This window comes from Rhinolophus sinicus, chromosome 13 (genome assembly GCF_057876585.1).
Source record: "Rhinolophus sinicus isolate RSI-liver-muscle chromosome 13, RSI-T2T, whole genome shotgun sequence".
In the NCBI taxonomy this organism is placed as follows: Eukaryota; Metazoa; Chordata; class Mammalia; order Chiroptera; family Rhinolophidae; genus Rhinolophus; species Rhinolophus sinicus.
This window is the reverse complement of record NC_142513.1, coordinates 50,739,795-50,761,252: the sequence shown is the minus strand read 5'-3', so window position 1 is coordinate 50,761,252 and position 21,458 is coordinate 50,739,795. Positions and strand designations below refer to the sequence as shown.

The following is a 21,458-nucleotide window of genomic DNA, read 5'->3' as shown; positions in this document are numbered from 1 at the left end:
CCCTGGTTCTGACGGTGGGGAGTGGTGTGGACCCCCTTACACAAAGGAGAGGACAGAGTGTGTGGGGTAAGAACTTTAAGGTAGGGCGCCCTCCTGAGCCCCCTTTGTGGACAGGATAGTCAGCATCCCTCACGATGGCTCGTGGAAGGGCCACCCTCTGCCCCCGCACTCTCATGAAAGTGAAATGCATTACAAGTCCAAGGGTAAAGCCTCTCCCCCTCAGTGACAGTTGCCTGTGTGTGGTAGGTGGACATCCGGGCCAGGCAGCCAGTGAGGGCACCACAGCCACACAGGTGGCCCTGGGTGCCCGGCCAGCAAAGAGTGTACAGTGGGGGCGGGTCACACTCGATGTCATTGCTGCCACCCTGCCCCTTTCCGGGATGTCATCTGGGCCGGTCCAAGGAGACCTCCCACGATGTCCCCTTCCATGGTGACGCTATGGCCTCCAGGAACTTCCGAGTTGGCCACTGTTCCCAGGGCAGGCCCATGAACAATCGTCACTTACGAAGCCTCAGCCCTAAGAAGTATGTGGGCTACTTTCATTCTGGAATAATTGCCTCCCATTGATCTGGAGGGAGGGACCTTCCAGAAGTGTCGCGTCTGCTTGGCATTGTTTTGTGAGTTTGAAGAGACTCTTGAGTCCCCATGACTGAAATCTTGGTGAAAGCGAATCGGATCTAGTCGCCTGGCTGCACTTGGTCAGAGGAGCGGCCTTCTCTTCCATGCCTCCTCACCTCTGGCAGTTCTGAGTGTCTGGACTGGTCACGCCATCTTTGCCTTTCTCTCCCTCTCTCTGTCCCAGGCCCTCACGTTCTTGAGGTTACAGGGAAACCAGCTGGTGGCACTGCCACCTCAAGAGAAGTGGACCTGTCGACAACTCAAAACCCTGGATCTCTCCCGAAACCAATTTGGCAAGTAAGCGAAACCTGGCAGGTCCTGGGTGTGTGGGTGACGCAGTCGAGCAGGCCCTTGGGGTGTGTTTCTCGTTGCTTGTTGGGGTGGCCGTGACCACGTGTGAGAGGCCGGCAGCTTAAACAACAGACGTTTCTCTCCTCCCAGTTCTGGAGGCTGGAAGGCCAAGAGCTTTGTCATGTGCATGGTCTCAGTGTCGTCCCATGGTCATCTCTGTGCGTGTGTCTGTCCTAGTTGCCTCGTCTTATAAGGACACCAGTCAGGTTGGATTAGGGGCCACCTAGTGACCTCGTGTTAACTTAAGCACCTCTATAAAGACCCATCTCCAGATACAGTCACATTCTGAGGTCCTGGGAGTCAACATACGAATTTGGAGGAGAGACTTCCTTCAGCCTGTAGCACTTTCCTCCCATTTCTAACTTTTAAAAAGTACCCCCTCCCCAAGGTCTTTTCATAAAAGGTAAAAATCTGGGCATGAGCCCAGCTGGCCATCGGGGCCCTGGAGACCAGCCTCCCGGGCTCACTTGAAGGCCACTCCATGTCAGCAGAACTGACACCCCAGAGAGATCCCCAAGGAGCAGCCTAGAAGGTAACAGCCACTAGAATGGGCATTCCTGCCAGGTACAGAAACGCTCACACCTGCCTTAGGGAAACCATCAAGCCTTAGATCTTTTTCTCTGGACATTTTCCCCCCCAGAGACTTCCGAGCATGGCGGTACCATTAGCAGGCAATGGCAGCCGACGCTTACATGTCAGCTGCAGGGGACCCAGCACGGTGCTCATGACCTCATGTGCCTGTGCTCCCCTCCTCTGTGCCTGCTTCGGCATTATACAGTCACAGCCCAAATAGTGAGGTCTTTGTCTTGCTTTCCTCCAATTGTGACTTTCTCTCCCTGCAGAAACGAAGACGGACTTAAAACCAAGCGTATTTCCTTTTTCACCACCAGAGGCCGCCAGCGCTCAGGGACAGAGACAGGTGTGTGGGGGCTGGGAGGTGCTGCTGGGCCGGCTATTTCCCCGCTCCACCACAGGCAGGAATCGCCCTTCTCTAAGGGCTTTCCCCCAGAACTGTGGGAGTGCCAGAGAGGCCCATGTTTGACTGAAAATCCTGGCCATGAACTGTGTCTTTTGCCTGTGTGACACGTGTGGCTTGCAAGTATCCTGAAACCCCTGTTTGCAGTCTGATGAGACTGGGGGCTCTGTGTGTGGATGCCCTGTGTCTGGGGACAGTGCCCTGTGTGTGGGGACACTGCCCTGTGTGTGCGTGGCCTCACAACATGAGGTATGGATTGTGGTTTCCCGTTTTGCAGATGAGGAAACTGAAACTCCCAGAGTGTCTCAGTCAGCGCGGGCTTCCATAACAAAGCACCACAGACTGAGTGGCTTAAAAACAACACAAATGTATTTCTCCCAGCTGGAAGTCCGACATCAGGGGGCCAGCATGGTCGGTTCTGCTGAGAACCTTCTCTCTGGCTTGGGGACGGCTGCCTTCTTGCTGTGGGCTCACCTGACAAAGAGAGAGTGTGAGCACATTCACACACGCTCTCTTGTGTCCCTTTTTCTAAGGACGCTAATCCCACCATGGGGCCCCACCCTCACGACCTCATCTAACTAATGACCTCATTTAACCCCCACAGGCCCCACCTCCTAATGCCATCACATTGTGGTCAGGGCTTCAAATATGGATTTGAGGGGACACAGTTTAGTCTGGAGCATGGGCGTTGACTGATGTGGTCACGTGGCTGCTGGGTGGGAGAGCCAGGTTTCGGCTCAGCACTGTGGGACCCCAGTGCCAGGCCAGAGAGCAGCATTGTGAAGTCCTCACAGCCACACTACTACACTACAGGACCTTGTGAAGTCCATGTGGGGACACAGCCACCCTCCGTCCCACAGGCCGTCCTGGCTAGGCCGCATTCCAGAGGGGCTTGGAACTCCCCCGACAAACTCACCAGAAACAGAACTTTCCCTAGAATGTTTGCACTGGCCCATAGCAGAGAATCTTCCTAAGAAAACGGGCTCTTCTTCTTAATTATCTTCTGTGGGGTACAGTGGGGACCTGTCCCTCGCATGAAACAACCAGCCCTGCTTTTGAGCCTGAGCAAAGCTAAGACTTGTAAAGCCAGTAACGCGCATAGAAATATCCCTCAGGATGACGTCCCGCAGAACAGGCACCGATATTTAGGTGATTTTCAATGTAATATAACTTCCTTGTCTGGCTTCATAGAGCTATGTCGGCAAGTGTTATTTAAGTACAGATGGTGTTAGGTGGGGGTAAGAAACACCACAGAGGCCGAGACACATTTGTAGGAGGTGAACGAACAGGCTGTCCACCTGCTGTACCTTTGGATGAAACGGTGTGCGTGTATGTGCCCCTGTGATACGCATAGATAGTCGTGTATGAGTGTGTGGACGTATGACTGACAATGTAACATCATCAGTGAAACAGGTAAGTGCCCAAAAATAGACCTAAGTCAATATGGGAATGTACTATATGACAACGGTAGCATTTCAATTTCATGGGAAAAGAATGTTTTATCGCTTCGATAAATCATGTTGGTTGGTATAACCGCTTGCCCAGATGGTAGGGAGAAATCACAACACTAGATCCCAAAAATAAATAAATAAATAAATAAATAAATAAATAAAGTCCACGTGGATTTCAGATTCAAGTATAAAAGCAAAAGAAAACAATAAGATTTAAGAGACTATATGTATAATTGGCGGTTGGGGAAGACCTTTAAAAGCGAGGTGGGAAATCCAGAAATCAAGACCAAAAATCTTGGGCTTTGTAAAAACAGACTGAGAAAAAATAGTTGCAACATAAATTGGCTTAAGTCCCTATATATAAAAACTGCTTACAGATTGATTTAAAAAATAACAACAACAAGCTGACAGGCAAAAAAAAAATGGTCAATGGATATAGACAGTTTGTAGAAAGGGAAATCCAGATGTCCCAGACACAAATGAAAAGATCGTGAACAACACCAACAATTAGGAATGTGATAAGTGATCCTTTTTAAAATGAAGGGCTTCCAATGAACAAGATAAACAAAGAAATAAAACTCATAGACACAGACAACAGTTTCGAGGGTAAGGGGCGAGGGAGTGGTAGATGAGGGTAAAGGGGATCAAATATATGGTGATGGAAGGAGAACTGACTCTGGGTGTGGTGAACACACAATGTGAGATACAGATGATGGATTACAGAATTGTACACCTGAAACCTGTATAATTTTACTAGCCAATGTCACCTCAATACGTTTAATAAACATTTTTTAAAGTAATAACAAAAATAATAAACGAAGGGCCTGAGGACTTTGGAGATTGAGTCCAGATGTAGGGATTTCACTTGGAAGGAAAGAGAAACACTTTGTTCTCATGAATGCGAAAACGGACGATGGGCAGGAAAAGCGCTGCTGGTATAGGTCTCAGTCCGGCTTCCATCGTTGTGGGTTCAGTCTCTCATTAGAAGGGCGTCTCCAGTTTAAAAATGCAGACCGTGCAGAAGTGAGCGAGGAGATGGGCACAACACTCGGGACCAGCCACTCCCTTGTGAAGCCACCAGAGTGCAAGGCCGAAGGCACATGGTGAAAGGTACCCTGGGGACACCTATCTGCCTGCTGGAAAGTGACTGCCGGTGGCCAGCAGCAGACCTGTATAGGGAGCTAGGTGAGGAGGCCACACCCCTTGGAAGTGCTTCTGGCAGAGGTGCGTGGTGGAGTTGGCTCCTGACAAAGTCCTCTTGAGTTTTTTATTTTCGTCTAGAAAGTGGAGGCCACACCTGGGTGAAAAGCAGGAGGTGCCTAGCAAACCCCTTTTCTCAGTAGGGTTATTCTCTCAGGGCTGGTGACCCTTGGGTAAGGAATTGTCTATAAAAGATAACTTGTTTACAGATGGAAAGTAAATGTATGTACGTTCAAGGAGTCATATTTGTACAGTGGCCTCGTCCAAAAATAATTTGAACGGCTGTTTTTTACGGTAAAATTCAGACCAGCAGGGTCATAAATAACTTATGAATAAATGCTTTCAGTGCATAGATGACTCAAGCTGGGCTCTCCCAACCTTTTTCACAGTTCCCACACTCTGGGAACGAAGGGACAGGTGCTGCCTCTGTCCATCGTAGTTGTTCCTTGTTCCATCTGTCCGTTTACTTAAAGAGGCTTAAAAAAAAAAAGCATGCCAAGATTAAACTTTAGAATTGGAAAGCCCCAGGCCAGGTATTCGGAGTGGGTTCTCTGGGCTGAAAGTGCACCCACTGATGTGAATGAGGGCAGGCCCAAGTCGATCTTTCTTTTTCATTGAAAAAAAGAAAGAAAAAAAAAAGGAGCCTTTTTGAACATTTTCCTAAGAGACAAGATCTCATACAAAGCCATCTTTACGAGCCTGTTGCACCATTATATCCACAGGGGCCCCTGCATTGAGTCCCATTCAACACTGCGGCTAACTAGGCAGGTTTTCCAGGCACCGATTTTGGTATTCCGTTATCGCCTCTCCCAGGACATTCTCTGATGCCAGGTTGCCCCAGTAGCATTGATACGGCAGCTCCATGGGTGGAGAAAAGCCAGAGCGAAGGGAAGCATCGTTCCAGCCCCAACAAAGGATTCTGGCTTCTCTATCTCGCTTGTCTGGCAAAGAACCAGGCGAGAGGGCTGTGAGGCAGTTTTATCATGAATTCTTTCTCCAAGCTGAAAGGGACCCTCGGGGGCACTGTCCTGGCGCCCCTCCCCCGCCTTAGGAGGGAGGACGAGGCATGTTAGAGATTCTGCTGAAACCCAAACCTTTGATTCTCATCAGTGTGTATTTCTTCCTGAACTCACACACTGGGTGCCCCTGGAAACAGATTTGACGTGATTTCAATGGTAATCTCATCATTAGCCTAATTAATGAACTCACTTAAATGCTAGAGAGTTGGCTTGCTTTTCAGTGAATGCCATCTTAGCGAGCATAAAAACTGAGCTCAAATTATGTTTTTAGTTAACTAGGTTTTTGTAATTGAAGAAGTAATACCTATACATGGTAAAAAAAAAATTGTTTTGAACAGGACCAAAGGGCATGGAATATTCAGTCTCCTAATAATTTCCTTCCCCAGGACAACTATGGAATTTCATGTATCTCTGGTAACAATTATGTTTGTGTCTAACATACGTGTGTAACGTATACATTCATGTGTGTGGTATGGGTACACATGCCTGTAACATTGCATAACATATGTACATGTGTGTGGTATGTGTGCACATGCCTGTAACATCACATACCATAGATACATGTGTGTGCTGTGTGTGCACATGCCTGTACTATTGCATAACATATATACGTGTGTGGTAGGTGTACACATGCCTGTAACATCACATAACATGTATACATGTGTGTGGTATGTGTACACATGCCTGTAACAACATATAGCACACATGCATGTGTGGTGTGCCTACATGCAGATATACAGCATACGTGTGTGCTGTGTGTGCACATGCATATGACACTCAAATACACGCATGGGAGGTGTGTTTGCTCACGTGTCTGAACATGTTTTGAGGTACAGAAACTAAGCCTTCTAAATACCTTCATTTCACACCTTGTTTTTTCAGTCCAGCCATAGCTCCTGGGCGTCCCTTCACACCCAGACATACAGACCCGCCCCATTCTTTGTCATAGGGGCATATTATCCCATTACCCCCGTGGGTGGACGGCTGGGCCACGTTCTAGTTTGGCTACTACAGACAGTGTGCCACCGAGCGTCCTTGTTCTCACATCTGTGCCCCACGTGCCAGGATGCCTGGAGGACCCTCATTAGAATTAGAATCCCTAGCTCAACAAGACGAGCATCTTACTTCTGAGGTTGCTCCAATCTATATACCCACTTGCCCTCCTCACTGTGATGGTCCAGAAATGTTTTCCAGCATGCGTCTGCTCTGCCATTTCTTTGCAGCGTGTGTGCTGGAATTGCCGGCCTTCCTAAGTGAGTCGTTAGAAGTCCTGTGTCTCAACGACAATCATCTGGACGCAGTGCCCCCCTCGGTTTGCCAGCTGAAGAGCTTATCAGAACTCTACTTGGGGAAGTAAGTGCACAACTGGGGCAGCACCCATGTCCTGTGGCTCCAGGGACACAGAAGCCTTCCGGGAAGCAGGGAGCCACCTAAGTACAGAGAAGCAGCCGTGAGATTTGCAAAACTGGGCTTAGTCCAAGAGGTGCAGGAGGGGCTGGCCGGGGACTGGTGGAAGCACGCCTCTTTGTCACTGCACTCAGTTATAATGAGAAGGCCTGTTTGACCATTCGTCCTTTCTCTTACTGAGCAGCTACTGCCAGGCACCACCGCCGTGGGATTCAGACAGTGTGCAAAGCTGGATGCACATATAAGATATTTATTTTTCCCCCAGGTGACGCTGCCTTTTTGAGAGTGGCGATCATCTTTAAGGGTAGTGTAGTTCACGAAAGAGATAGGAAAGGTGGGGGAGGGGACCCAGTTCCAAGCTGCTGGGATTTGCATAAGACAGAGGTGCCATTTGTAGCCCTGGCTTTCCAGGGAGAAAGGCTTTGAAATTAGTAATGAAATGGAATGCTGGGGAAGAGAGGGGAGGGGCGAGGTGTCAGGCTTGGGGTGCAGGCTGTTGGTGGTCCCTGCAGGCCCCAAAGGCTGCATATATGTGTGTGTGTGCGTGTGTGTGTGTGTGTGTGTGTGTGTGTGTGTGTGTGTGTGTGCTCTCAGCAATCCAGGCCTCCGAGAGCTCCCTGCCGAGCTGGGGCAGTTGGGCAACCTCTGGCAGTTGGACACTGAAGACCTGAATATCGTCAATGTGCCCGCAGAGGTCAGGAAAGAAGGTAGGGCTTCTTCAGCAACCCCCCCTGGGAAAAGCCACTCACGTCTAGTTTGTAGAGGACCTGGGGTGGAAACAGCGGGGTGACCCACGGAGCCCAGCCCCCTCCCGTGCCTGGGACGGTGCCCTGGAATTGTCCAGAAAGCATAGTTGCTGGGGCCTATTGTGTTGCAACCGACCGTGTGATAAAACTCTCTAGGACCCTGTAGGAAGGAAGGATGCTCTCTTTAGGTCCTTGACTTTTAGACTTAGCTTTTGGGGTGATCGGTATGCCATCTTCACTCCTTCAGACCCAGTAGCCTTCTCACTTTCCCCCATTAGAACGCACAGGAAGTGTTCCTGCCACGTAGGATTTGGTTTCCCGAGAGACGTGAGCGTGTCCCCGTGACATCTACTTCCCCTCTGTGATAGGCCCCAAAGCCATGTTGTCTTACCTGCGTGCTCAGCTGCGGAAAGCGGAGAAGTGCAAGCTCATGAAGATGGTCATCGTGGGCCCCCCGCGCCAGGGCAAGTCCTCCGTCCTGGAGGTCCTACAGACGGGACGGGCCCCCCAGTTGATGCACGGCGAGGCCACCATCAGCACCACCAAGTGGGAGCTCCAGAGGCCAGCTGGCTCGAAAGCCAAGGTCAAGGATGGTCGGCGTGCAGAGTCCCCGTCCCCGTGGGTGGGAGGGAGCTTCCCAGGGCCCCTTCTCCCTCCTCTCTCGGGAGCCCAGGATTTCCTCAGCCTGTGTCTGGGGCCCAGGATATTTGCAGGGGCCACTGTGTGCTGTTTCAAACCAGCTCCTCCCAAGGGCAGTGAATAATTTCTTAACGTGACCTTGTAGGTTTCTGTTAGAGCATTGACGCTCCAAGCCAGTGGCTCGTAAGCCTGGTTGTCCATTAGGTTTCTTTGATGAGCTTTGAAAGACATCGTTGCCAAGCCCACCGTACCCCCCGGGCCCCAAGATTGCAGATCCAATGGTCTGGGGTAGGACCTGCCCCAGGGCCTGAGAAGTACAGCTGTAGGCATTGAGACACACCAGCCCCTGCCCCTAATGGGAGGCTGAGAAGGCCACCCTGAGTATGAATGCACTGTGCTCCCTGACGCCCACCTGCTTTCACCCCAAGTTCTGCAAAAGTCTAGTGTTTAAGCCCTTAAAACAAATCCCACAATGCACCTATTATCATCCTATTTCCCATTCAGTTTAAGACAAATGAAACTGAAACTTGTCTTGCAATCGAGTCAGAGAAAAAAAGCCTGTGGAATACAGTGGGATGAAATCTAGCACAGGGCCGTGAGCTGTGTCTCCCAGCACAGAGAACACAGGCGGATAATGCCTCCATTACCTGTGGCCAAATTTGTGGTTACAGGGAGCCACAGGGTGCAAGGAGGCTGTTTGTGGAAAACCGAGAAACCTTGAAACCAGAGGCTGCCTGATTTTCCCATAGCTCCCAGCACAGCCGGCTGGAATGTCTTTCACACAAAACACTTTCCAAGTCAGGGAAACCCAGCTCAAGGCATTAGGCATTTAAGCCGAACGTGTATTTTCACACGGACTCAGAAATGAGTCCGCTAAAGAAGGAGTCCTGTCTGTGAGGGCCAGAAGAGTCAAGACGAGCCCACAGCCAGGGGAAAGTCTGGCTCGGTCATCTGAAATGACCAGAGCTCTGAATCCCCTCCTGCTTTTTCAAGCAACTATTCAATGTCACTTCCTTCCAGCTGTTCTTTACCGAATGGTTGTCTGAGGCCTGAGGGTGAATTACTGTTTCCATGTTTCCTCTGCTTCAGCCCCACTCTTCCTTCCTGTCATCATGAAAGTGTCCCCCTTTTTTCCTTGAAAGACAATCACCTGATCTTTCAGACAGTGAGCCCCCAGCTCTCCATGCAGCAGGACCTTCATCCAGTGTGGGCCAGCTGTCCGTTTTCATGTTTATACAAAAGCAGGTCAGCCCGCCGTGTCTCAGAGGCCAGGGCGCAGCGTCGTGGGAACGGTTCTCGGCTGCAGAAAACCACAGCTTTAGCCGCCAAAGCCAGACTCTTACCTCATAGAGCGATAGAGAAAGCAGCGTTGACACAGCCGTTCCCGGCAGCCCAACAGCAAGGCTTTTGTTTAATTCCCAGGTCAGGGCAGTTTTCCTGCATCCTTGGTGGGCGCCGCCCTCTGACCTACACGAGTTCCGAGGCCGATGGCCTTGGCCTTGCTCAGATGGAGGTTAAGCCTCGGTGTGAGACCACTGACGTCAGTGCCGGCAGGATGTCTCCTCACCGTCTGCAGCCCAGACGGAGGCAGGACAATGCCCTCCAATGTTCCACAGGCGCAGATGGCCACAGCGTCCAGGGCTGGGCCCCCGCTCCGTCAGCAGTGGACAGAAACCTCCAGAAGTCCACCCCTGCAGCCCTGGGCCCCTCTCCCCACCTCACTGGGATTACTGATTCCCAAGACACATAGCGAGACATGCAAAGCTTTTCCACTGCCGCTCCTTTCTCAGGCCCCTGGGTTCAGTGTTCGAAGCGCTCGGTTATCTCGATTGACTGACGAAAACCATGGTTTCTAAAATGCCTTCCTGTCACTGCCTTGTTGCTCAAGTAGGTTGATTCCGTGGAATTCAACGTCTGGGACATCGGTGGCCCTGCCAGCATGGCCACCGTCAACCAGTGCTTCTTCACGGACAAAGCCCTGTATGTGGTGGTCTGGAACCTGGCGCTGGGGGAGGAGGCCGTGGCCAGCCTGCAGTTCTGGTTGCTGAACATTGAGGTCAGGACCCGCCAGCCCCTCAGTTCTCTGTCCCCTGCATCGCGGGGGCCGGTCACCTCCCTGAAGCGTCCCCTTTACTGAGGAAAAGAATTGTTAGGGGAACGCGTCACAGAGGGCCACGAATCGTAGGTCACAGCGAAGCACCTAAACCCTCCTGGGCCAAGGGGTTGGTGGTGCTCTTGTAATTTTCTCCTGCCTTAAATTCAAAGGTTCCTCACTGTTAGACCCACCATGGGGGCAGGGCTCCTCTCAGGTGTGCAGGTGATGTGGCCTGGATGCAGCCACTCCCCAGGTGGCCGGGGCAGGAGTCCGGCCCCTGTGCATAACAGACCCACGAGGCTGACAGATTGAGGAGTGTGGGGTGCAGCCCTGGGTGACAGGCTCAGGACCACAGGCACCCATGTGTGTTGGGGGAGGTGGGGGGGGGGCCTAGGGAGCTGTTTCCAGTCCCTGGTTCGAGTACAGGGAGCTAGTTCTCAGTGGCAGGTTTCTCTGTCACAGGCCAAGGCCCCAAACGCTGTGGTGCTGGTGGTCGGGACACACCTGGACTTGATTGAAAGCAAATTCCGCGTGGAGAGAATCGCGACGCTGAGAGCCTACGTGCTGGCGCTCTGCCGCTCGCCCTCTGGGTCCAGGGCCACCGGCTTCCCGGACATTACTTTCAAACACTTACAGTGAGTGTCCCAGGGCTTCCTGCCCGCTTGACCTCGCACGTGGCTGTGGCCGCCGGCCCCTCACTTGTCCATCTCCCTGGGGACGCTAGGGGTCTGCCTGCCTGAGGGGGGCTCCTCTGGGGCCCCTTCCAGGGTGGAGGATTGCAGCCACGGCCCTGGAGAGGGTGAGGAGCTGCTGGCGGACAGGAAGGGCAGGCCTGGAGACACCCTGTCGTGGGCCCTCCTGGGTCCTACACCCCCATGGCCAGTGCGGAGCGTGCCAGGCCCATTATGTTTGTTTATCACTGACCAGGAACAGATCCCTTGTGGCCTCATTGGGTCTGGGTGGTCCGGAAGGGCTGGAATGGGTGAGGGTGCTGCTGGGTGGGGGTCACAATGGGCCAGTGCATGGGCAGCCAGCATGCAGGAGCTGTGGCTTCTCCCATCTCCTCTCCTCGGTGCCCACTTTGCAGATGGTGAAACAGTTAAGTAAGCGTTCTCTGATGTGAATAAAGTGTACGTGGCTGCAGCTGCACTGGTGGCTTCCCTCACTCTGGGTGGAGTCCCACGGACACGGACATTGGTGCATGGGTTAGCCGGGACACACCCGCCTGGCTCAGAATGCTGAATTCCTGATGCACTGGGGTCTGTGACAATAGGAGCACTCACTCTGGGTCAGAGACGTGGGTGCAACCAGAGTCTGCTCTTTTCTAGCTTGTGTCCTTGGGGGTCCCCTTGTGCCTGCGTGCCTCACTTTCTTCCTCTGTATAATGGGCATGTTGGGAAGACAGACTAAAGTGACGTACCATGGTGCTCCCAGCACAGTGCTTTGCACCAGGAAAGGCCTAAGTGCATTTCTCTGTGTCCGTATTTCATGACTTCTCTCGACTTGCCAGTGTTTGGGATGAAACACCGGGAAAGCAGATGCTGGGCGTTTGTCAGAGGGGAGTGTGTGGTTCTTTTCTCACCCGCAGTGAGATTTCCTGTAAGAGCCTGGAAGGCCAGGAGGGGCTGCGGCAGCTGATTTTCCACGTCACGTGCAGCATGAAGGACGTGGGCAGCACCATCGGCTGCCAGCGCCTTGCCGGGAGGCTGGTGGGTACCACCCTGGTGCAGTTGAAGCCAGGGGGCCTGCATCCCATTTGCGGGGAACCTGAACGACCCTCTCTCCCTGCTGTGTCATCAGCTCTGTGTCCCCATGTGAGAAGTCTTGGGGAAGGGGCACGATGGTAGTGAGAGGAAACATCCCACCTCCTCAGGCCTCAGGGGAGCGGCGGGCTGGCCTGGCACGCCGCAGGACCTGAAGGCCCAGCCTCGCCCACCTGTCCCCAGGTCCCCAGGAGCTACCTGAGCCTCCAGGAGGCCGTGCTAGCAGAGCAGCAGCGACGCAGCCTGAATGACGACGTGCAGTACCTGACGGACAGGCAGCTGGAGCGGCTGGTGGAGCAGACGCCTGACAATGACATTGCCGACTTTGAGGACCTGCAGTCTGGTGGGCATCTGGGGGGCAGGGGGTGAATGGGAGAGGGACAGGTGGGTGACAGAGGGGCCCAGCTGGGTGTGCCAGGGAAGGGAGACAGGTGGGTGGGCTGCGGGGCCGGTGGGCACATGGGGGAGAGGGGTGCAGGTGGGCACCAGCAGGCACAAGCACAGGGCCCCCAAGAAGGGGGACTCAAATTTGTCACCACTCTGCATATATCTGTAAAGGACAGCAAATGCATGGCGGGTATTGATTTTGCAGTCACCAATCAATTTTAACGAGCAGGCGAATTTGCAAAGACAGACTCCGTGAATAACAGACATGGATGGACATAGCCCCCCAGCTGACGGTCAGATCAGCACGTTGGTGGGGGTCAGGAGGTGCTGCTGGTGGAGCAGCACCACACATAGTGGGGCAGCCCGTCTGTCTGAAGCACCCATGTGCAGGGAGTGTTGATTGCTTCCTAGGAAGGATTTGTGTCCCGGGACCCCAGGGGAGTGCATCACCCCAGAGTCCCTTTTGCCCTGGTTCTGACACGACTCTGTCCCATCTCCTCCCTGGACAGCCATCAGCTTCCTCATAGAAACTGGAACCCTGCTCCACTTCCCGGACACCAGCCGCGGCCTGAGGAACCTCTACTTCCTGGACCCCATCTGGCTGTCGGAATGTCTGCACAGAATCTTCAATATCAAAGGCTCGCGCTCGGTGGCCAAGAACGGGGTGATCCGGGCGGAGGACCTCAGGATGCTGCTGGTTGGGACCGGCTTCACGCAGCAGACGGAAGAGCAGTACTTCCAGTTCCTGGCCAAGTTTGAGATCGCCCTGCCCGTGGCCAACGACAGGTGCGTCCCGGGAGGAAGGAGTCCAGGCTGGGGCTGCTGTGGCTCCAACAAGAGTCCCAGGGACGGGGCGTGGTGATGACCTGCCCACCTGGGCAGGCCGCTCCTTCCTGTGCCATGGGTGTCTCTTTCCAGGGGGTCCAAAGAAATCTAGTTATTGAAAAGGCGTAGGGAAACCCACAAGGATGGCATGAAAAGGAACTTGGAGGGGTTCGCATTTTAGAGGGTTGATTCCTTGGTTGCCTGGTAAATAACATGGAGTAAGTGACAAGGCCATGCGTGCTGATTACACTGCCCAAATTCAACATGCAGGGAAGGGAGGGGCTGGGGGCCACGTGGCCGGGACCTAGTGATGCTGCAACCTGAGCCAGCTTGGTACTCAGGGCCCCCTTGCCCTAGTTGCAGTTTCAGCCATTTCCTGGTGGGATGCTCATATTGGCCAGTGGCCAGGATCCCAAATCTGTAGACTTTTCCCATGCACCTACCACAGAATATGTCACCACCCTGTCCCCAAACCCTGGAGCTCTGGGGGCATGCCCATTGGAGACGCCTGGAGAGCTGGCTTGGACCCTGTATGGCCATTCCATTGGCACAGACTGGGCCTCCTGGGCGTCAGCCCTGGGCTACCTCTGCCTGGGGCCCCACCCAGATTCCCACGTGGCCTGTAACGGTGGGAGGGGCCCTCAGTCCTTGCTGCTCCAGCTCCACACGGGCTTCTCCTAAAAAGAGAAACCACAGAGAGGAATTCAAAATCCATACGCTCCTTCACACCAGGAGTGTCCTTGACTTTGGACCCTGAAAAGGTGACCAAAGGTGAGGTGGCCTGTGAGGTTATGACATTGCCAAGATCTGACAGTTATGTGTCACTTTATCCACAAGTTAGAGGAATGAGAAGACATCAGCATTCAGTAAAAGCAAGTGAGTTAGACCCATATGCATATCTGGCTGAACAATAAAATCAGCCAGTTCATTGCCAAGTCCGTATAGTACAGCAGTTAGAACAGGGAGCCAGGGTGCCTTCCTTTTCTCATCTGTGAAATGGGAATAATAGATGGAGAGAGAGGCCAGGGTGGTGGAGAAGGTCTTTTCCCCCAAGGTCTGAAATGGCTGTAAAGGACCTAAAACTTCACCACCTGCCCCTCTGGGCCTCACCTGCATAAACCATGCTTCACCTGTCATGCGACCTGGGCATCCTTTCTCTTCCCACGTTAGAAGGCGGGATTGCAAGGAGGTCAAGCCAGGTGTGGAAGCCACGGAGCCAAGATTGATGCCATGCCCTCCGCCCACCAGGGGGTCACTGAGTTTCATGTCTACCATGATGTTTTCGGGAGTCTCTTCCAAAAAGTGCTAAAGACATTTCATTGGCCCTAAACTGATGCATTGTAAGGGGATTGGGGCAGCTGGAGGCAAAGCCTTTGTTAAGAAAAGGGCTCCCCCAAGACTCTGCCTGGAGCCTTCCCCTGCTCCAGGGTCCACAGAAGATGCTGGTTTTCAGGGACACCCTTGAAGGGACCTCCCCGGTTTCAGCTGTTTTCAAATGACCACAATCATGAACAGCTCACTGACACGGTGATTCAGCGCTTTTACGATGAGCAAGCGTGCTCTCATAAAGCATCCCTCTTGCACAAACAGCCTCATTCTAACTTTAAAGGCGATTGTGTCGTCTCCACCGGCCAAGAACAATAAATAGCTTCGAAATCCAAAAAACGTTCCTCTGCCCCCAATAGCTCCGTGGCCCTTGGAACTGTGCAGCTGTGTTTGTTTTCCCTCCGCCATCCCCAGTTCATTTTAAGCAATTCCCCGATCACAGCCCCATTTACAGAGAATCAGCTGCCATTTGCTGTGTCTGACGTGTTTATGGACACAGATGGTTTTGTCTTCCCTCAGCATTCGTGTAGTTTCTCAGAGCCCTTCATAAACACATTCACGGGGACCGTCTTTGTTTTCTCCCGGAGCATTTATTCTCGGCATATAAACTACCCTCTCTTTCTAAAAATAAAATTGCAGGGTCTGGGCAGGAGGCACCTGGGCTCTCTGGCCCAGGTCAGGGCCCTGCGGTAGAGCTGGGCCACACGGTTCACCAGTCCCCGTGATGTGTTTCAGCTATCTCCTGCCACATCTCCTTCCGTCCAAACCTGGCCTGGACACCCACGGAATGCGGCACCCCACGGCCAACACCATTCAGAGGGTGTTTAAGATGAGCTTCGTTCCTGTCGGCTTCTGGCAAAGGTTCATAGCCCGTATGCTCATCAGCCTGGCGGAGATGGACCTTCAGGTAGCGGGGGTTTCTGCATGGGGTGGGGGGGGGCACCTGTGTGGCACCTGTAGCTGTGCCCTCCAGGGAGGAAGAGGGCTTTGGCTGCAAGGGCCTGACTAAAGACACCCTTTTTAAAAAAAGAAAAAAAAGATTTAATTGGGGAAGGGGAACAGGACTTTATTGGGGAACAGTGTGTACTTCCAGGACTTTTTTCCAAGTCAAGTTGTTGTCCTTTCAGTCTTAGTTGTGGAGGGCGCAGCTCAGCTCCAGGTCCAGTTGCCATTTCTAGTTGCAGGGGGCACAGCCCACCATCCCTTGCGGGAGTTGAACCGGCAACCTTGTGGTTGAGAGGACGCGCTCCAACCAACTGAGCCATCCGGGAGCTCAGCGGCAGCTCAGCTCAAGGTGCCATGTTCAATCTTAGTTGCAGGGGGCACTGCCCACCATCCCTAGCGGGACTCGAGGAATTGAACTGGCAACTTTGTGGTTGAGAGCCCACTGGCCCATGTGGGAATTGAACCGGCAGCCTTTGGAGTTAGGAGCATGGAGCGCTAACCGCCTGAGCCACCGGGCCGGCCCTAAAGATGCCTTTTCTGCAGCAAACTTGCTTATTTAGGGCCAGGGGGCAAGCTCAGCATGGCTGCCTTCTCGCCTCTAAGCCAGTGGACCCATTTGAACCATTCTCTGAACATCAGATTGGCACCTGGCAGGCTGAGATGGAATACGCCCTTTAAGGGTGGTGGTTCTAAACTAACCCACATCAAAATCCCCGGGAGGGCTGGGCCCCACTCAGAGGTTCTGATTCAGTGGGTGTGGCCTGGGACGCAAGGGACCACACGTGGAGAACCATGGCTTTCCACCCTTGGGATTGTCACTCAGACTGTGCACTAGAGTCACCTGGGCGCTTCGCACAGGCACAGGCCAGACCACAGGCCGCTTACGTCAGAATCTTTGGATGAAGCACCCAGACATTAGTATTTTTTTTTTAATTTTTTATTGGGGAACAATGTTTCTCCAGGGCCCATCAGCTCCAAGTCATTGTCCTTCAGTCTAGTTGTGGAGGGCGCAGCTCAGCTCCAAGTTCAGTCGTCGTTTTCAATCTTTAGTTGCGGGGGGGGCAGGGGGGGGCACAGCCCACCATCCCTTGCGGGAGTCGAACCGGCAACCTTGTGGTTGAGAGGACCCACTCCAACCACCTGAGCGATCCGGCCGCCCCAGACATTAGTATTTTGTAAAGCTCCCAGCTGATTCCACTGTCCACTCAAGCTTGAGAACCACTGACGTGGAACTTTAACTGGGTCTGGAAGCAATGAAGACCGAACCTAAGGACTTATTTTCTGTGGGTTCACCTGGGGTTCTTGAAAGGAGGCCCAGCTCAATGTTAAGTTCACACAGGACAATAACATGGGCGTAGGAGAGGCTAGAGTGGTGGTTCTCAAAGTGGGGTTCCTGGACCTGCAGAATCAGCTTCCTTTGGGAACCCGTTCAGAATGCTCATTCTCGGCCTGCCCCAGACAGGCTGCCTCAGAAACTGTAAAGATACAGCCCAGTGCTCTGTTTTTCACAAGCCTTCCGGGGGTCCTGGCCCACTGTCCAGTTCAAGCACCCCTGGCATAAACCTGGACTGTTAAACAGTTGACATTAAGTTCAGTATGAGTTTACTTTTTTGCCACAGTCTAATTAAAAGGCCCGTATGGAATTACAGCTTCTTGGCTAAATAAAGGTATTCTTTGATCTTCCCATTTTTTACTGAAATGTTAAAAAATAAAGCAGGAGCCTGCAAAATGATAACTGTCTCGGCCCCTGTTAGCAGGGAGGGGCTAGTTTGTCAGGCCAGGAGGATGCACTGATGGAAGGAGTGGGTACCAGAGCTGGCTCTCCTACAGGCCTCTGTTCTGTCACTCTGCTGTCCCTTTGAACTCGTCCTCCTGCCATGTTCTAAGTGGGTGGCCACAGAGATTGGTGTCAGTGAGGCCTGAGCTCCCAAGTGGGCTCAGCGAGGGGGGTGGGGGGGCAGGTGGGTGTGTGGAGGTGCTCTTCCCATTAGCATCCCTCACTGAAAATCAGGAAAGAAGCTCTATTGAAATTCCGATGAGGAAAAGGAAGGCGTTTAGCCTCCTGCGTAATCAAAGACATGCAAATGTCAGCAATGGCGAGATGCCACTTTTCACCTATCAAATTAGCAGACTTTAGCGGTAACAGCCAGCTCCAGGACCAGGAAACGTTCACACTCCGTGGTCAGTGTGTATACAGGTTAATCTTCTGGAAATCGATTCCTCAGTACAAAACATTCAGATCCTTTCCCGATAATCCTACTGCTGAAGATCTGAAGTCAGGAAATCATTTGAAATCAGAGACAGCTTTGTGCTTTTTTTACATTCATCGGGTGTGTTTGAGGAAGCAAAAGATTGGAACCAACCTAAATGTCCCAAGAAGAGAATGACGCAGGAAATTCCTATTTTCATAAAATATTGAGCTTTAGAAAAAAAATGAATTTTATGTGAGTTTTTTAGTGGCCCTGGAAAAATGAAGTTTGTAAAAGCGCACAAAGTTAGAAATGCAAATTTAGAAATTTAAAAATTAGAAATACTAAATTAGAAAACATGGCCTCGGCTATTTTATAAACATATATGTCGACAGAAAAGAATCCTGGAATAAAATATACCCAAATCTGTTTTTTTCCCTTTCCTTGATACTTTATTTTCCACCAAGATATTTTTCTAATACACTTAGAGATCAGACATTGTGGACCCACTAATTTCATGCACATGTTTCTAACACATATTTGTCCAGAATGTGGACGGGTTAGAAGAATTCTGATATTTGCCAATTGAATGTAAAAATATACCCAAATCTTCCTGACCTCTTTGCTTGGTGTTATTGGTGTTTTATTTTCTCGCTTACATTTTTCTGTATTTTCCTCATTTCCTAACATAAATTTTTCCTTGTAAAGTGCGGAGGGAAAGATTTGAAAGAGAAAAGCCTATGTTCAGTCCTTTGGGGGAAAATGTGTTCTCAGTGTATCCTGGAGACGCCTTCGGGTCACGCAGCGTTGAATTTGGCAGCGGGTTAAGCAGTGCAGGAGGCAGAGTGGCAGAGATGGTGGCCATTTATCACGGAGGCCCCCGCCGGCCTCTGCAGCTCTGCCCTGGGCCCACAAGGAGCCCGGAAGCCTTGAGCAGGGTCCTTTCTCTGTCTTTCAGCTTTTCGAGACCAAGAAGAACACGAAAAACAGGCACAGGAAAGTCACCATTTACAGTTTTGCAGGAAACCAGAGAAATCGCTGTAGCACGTTCCGAGTAAAAAGAAATCAGACCATCTACTGGCAGGAAGGCCTCCTGGTCACTTTTGATGGGGGCTACCTCAGGTAGGAACGCCTGAAGGGGTCACTGTGGCACCTCTGCTGGGAGAGTGTCCACCTGGTGTCCAGAGTTCTGCTCCCGAGAGCGACTCATCATGGCAGCTCACTAGAAATGGGAGGCCTGCCCCCGCCCCCGCTAATATCCCAGAGGATCCCCATCTCCTCACCCCTCTTTCTCTCCCCAGGTAGGACAGGAAAGGTGAGGGAGGGTGTGGTGACCAGCCCAGGGCTTGAGGGAAGTGGGCAGCCACTGGGCTCTGGCACCCCCATGGTCACTTAGGTGGGACCTGCAGGGCATTGCAGCCATCGGCCTTACCCGCTTGACCTAAGACTTCATGCCCCTGGTCCCAAATACGACTGACATAAGATACCTACCTTAGCTCCCTTTTCCTCTTTTCTTTTTGAGAAAGATAGACATCAAGTCAGCTCACCAGGTTTAAAACATGGTTTTAATCTGGTTTCGTAAACATACAACATTATTTCATATTTACAATGCGTCTATCAAAATAGTCTTCAGCGCCAGGAGAAAAGCTGGGAAAGGGGGCAAGTCGCTGTATGTGAGGGCCTGAGTGGGGCCACTCCTGATGGCTGGTGCTTTCCTGTAGCTGCTCCCACGTCACGCTCACAGTGGTCCCTTGGCAGATGAGAGCCCTGTGGTTCAGAAAGAACCTTCCCCTGGGTCACACGTGAGAGCCAGCTCCCAGTCTGAGCATCTCTCACTGCAGCCCTCCCCTTACGGCCACTTCACCACGTTGGGGGCGGTGGGGGGACAAAGCAAGGCAATGCACACAGGTCCGCACAGGCGGGAGCCCCTGACGGTCCTGCCCTGGCACAGCCACCCTGGGGGTCCCTGGGGTTTGTATCCTGGCCTTGGAGGCAGGGGGGACCATCCCAGGACCCTCCATGGCCAGATCACAAGGGACTCCCCTTTGTCTCTGGGTTGCAGTGTGGAATCCTCGGACGTGAACTGGAAAAAGAAAAAAAGTGGAGGAATCAAAATCATTTGCCAATCGGAAATGAGGGACTTCTCGGCCATGGCTTTTATCACAGACCATGTCAATTCCTTGATTGACCAGTGGTTTCCCGGTAAGAGAAGGTGTTGAACCAAGTCTCGTGTGTTTGAATGGTGTGGCTCTGCTTACATGCGGGTGTTTTTCGATATACGGTCCACGGCGGCCGGTTTTGCATCTGGATTCAACCAACCACGGACCGAAAACAGTGCTGGGGGTCCTCGGGTGTATGCATTGTGCTACACCGTTTTCTAGCAAGGGCTTGGGTTTTGGCGTCTGCAGGGGTCCTGGAGCCAATCCCCATGGATACCAAGGGATGACTGTAGCTACATTTTGGGGGAGTCAGGTTATAAGAGGATTTTCGACTGTGCAGGGTGTCAGCACCCCTAACCCTCGCGTTGTTCAAGGGTCAACTGTATTTTTTTTATAAATCAGAGTGGGGCTCCTTACTTGGGGAACAGGAGTCCCGCTGGGATGCAGCCCAAGGAAACCAGGGGGTTCTAAAACGGCCCTCTGGTGGAATCCTGACCCCTGGGGGAGTCCAGCTGTGGGCACGGGAGGGGCCGCTATGGGGAGACGTGGGCCCAGACCCCACAGGGCGTGTGCAGGACTTGGCCTCCTGGCTGCCCACAGCGTGTGGGGAGAAGGATGCCCCCGGTACCACGCGTGGCCCAATGTGACCCTCCCACACTCTTGTTTGCGCAGTGAGAACAGTTCTGCTGGAACCTGGGGGAGCCAGTACATGGAGTTTTATCTCTTGTGCAGGGGCGGGAGGGAAGGGAGCCCCACCTGCCAAGGGCCCCCTTCTCCATCCCTGCCTGCCTCCCACCCCCAATCCCAGAGGTGCTCAACCTCCCCCATGGCCCTTTGCAGACACTTTGATCAGTGTCTTCACTGACAGTCCACCCAAAGAAAACACTCTTTGAAGTGAAGCTGCTGGGCCCGCTGTGTGTTTTGCTATCAGAGTGGAGACAAACCCACAGAGCATCCCAGGGGGAGGAGGTCATCTGGGGCGAAACCGGGCAGCCTCTTCCTGGGAGCCCTCAAACTCGGAAGGCTGGTGGCCCAGCCAGCAGAGCACAGCCTCAGAATCCTCCAGCTTCCCTGAGCTGGCTTCCTCACGGCTTGTCACCCCTGCATCCCAGGAGAGCATCAGAGCAAATGTTTAAGGGACAGTGGCGGGGGTGGTCGGGACGCACGCTCTGGACACCAGAGCCTGGGGTCCTTCGGGTGTGGAAAAGAAGGTGACCTACAAGGACGAAAAGCTTAGAGGGGCCTCAGAGAAGACAGTGTGGTGTGTGAGCTGTGGCAGTCGTACTTGGCCATTCAAGGGCGGTCCGTACCAACCCTCCTGGGCCCTTTGTGGCTCCCCACCAACCAGTGGGGGTTTGATGG

General features: G+C 52.6%; 1 protein-coding gene across 4 annotated transcripts in view; it reads left to right on the top strand.

The window, feature by feature from the left end:
* Positions 1–21,458, top strand: part of LRRK1 (leucine rich repeat kinase 1) — a 108,258-nt gene that overhangs the window by 67,642 nt on the left and 19,158 nt on the right. For all 4 annotated transcript variants that reach the window (XM_019726628.3, XM_074317188.2, XM_019726626.3 and 1 more), the window contains 13 exons: positions 803–915; positions 1,812–1,888; positions 6,839–6,968; positions 7,617–7,729; positions 8,137–8,351; positions 10,299–10,463; positions 10,965–11,137; positions 12,091–12,211; positions 12,449–12,608; positions 13,162–13,438; positions 15,539–15,710; positions 18,896–19,059; positions 20,000–20,139. In XM_019726628.3, the coding sequence (XP_019582187.2) occupies positions 803–915; positions 1,812–1,888; positions 6,839–6,968; positions 7,617–7,729; positions 8,137–8,351; positions 10,299–10,463; positions 10,965–11,137; positions 12,091–12,211; positions 12,449–12,608; positions 13,162–13,438; positions 15,539–15,710; positions 18,896–19,059; positions 20,000–20,139 (2,020 nt within the window). The remainder of the gene's footprint in view (positions 1–802; positions 916–1,811; positions 1,889–6,838; positions 6,969–7,616; positions 7,730–8,136; positions 8,352–10,298; positions 10,464–10,964; positions 11,138–12,090; positions 12,212–12,448; positions 12,609–13,161; positions 13,439–15,538; positions 15,711–18,895; positions 19,060–19,999; positions 20,140–21,458) is intronic.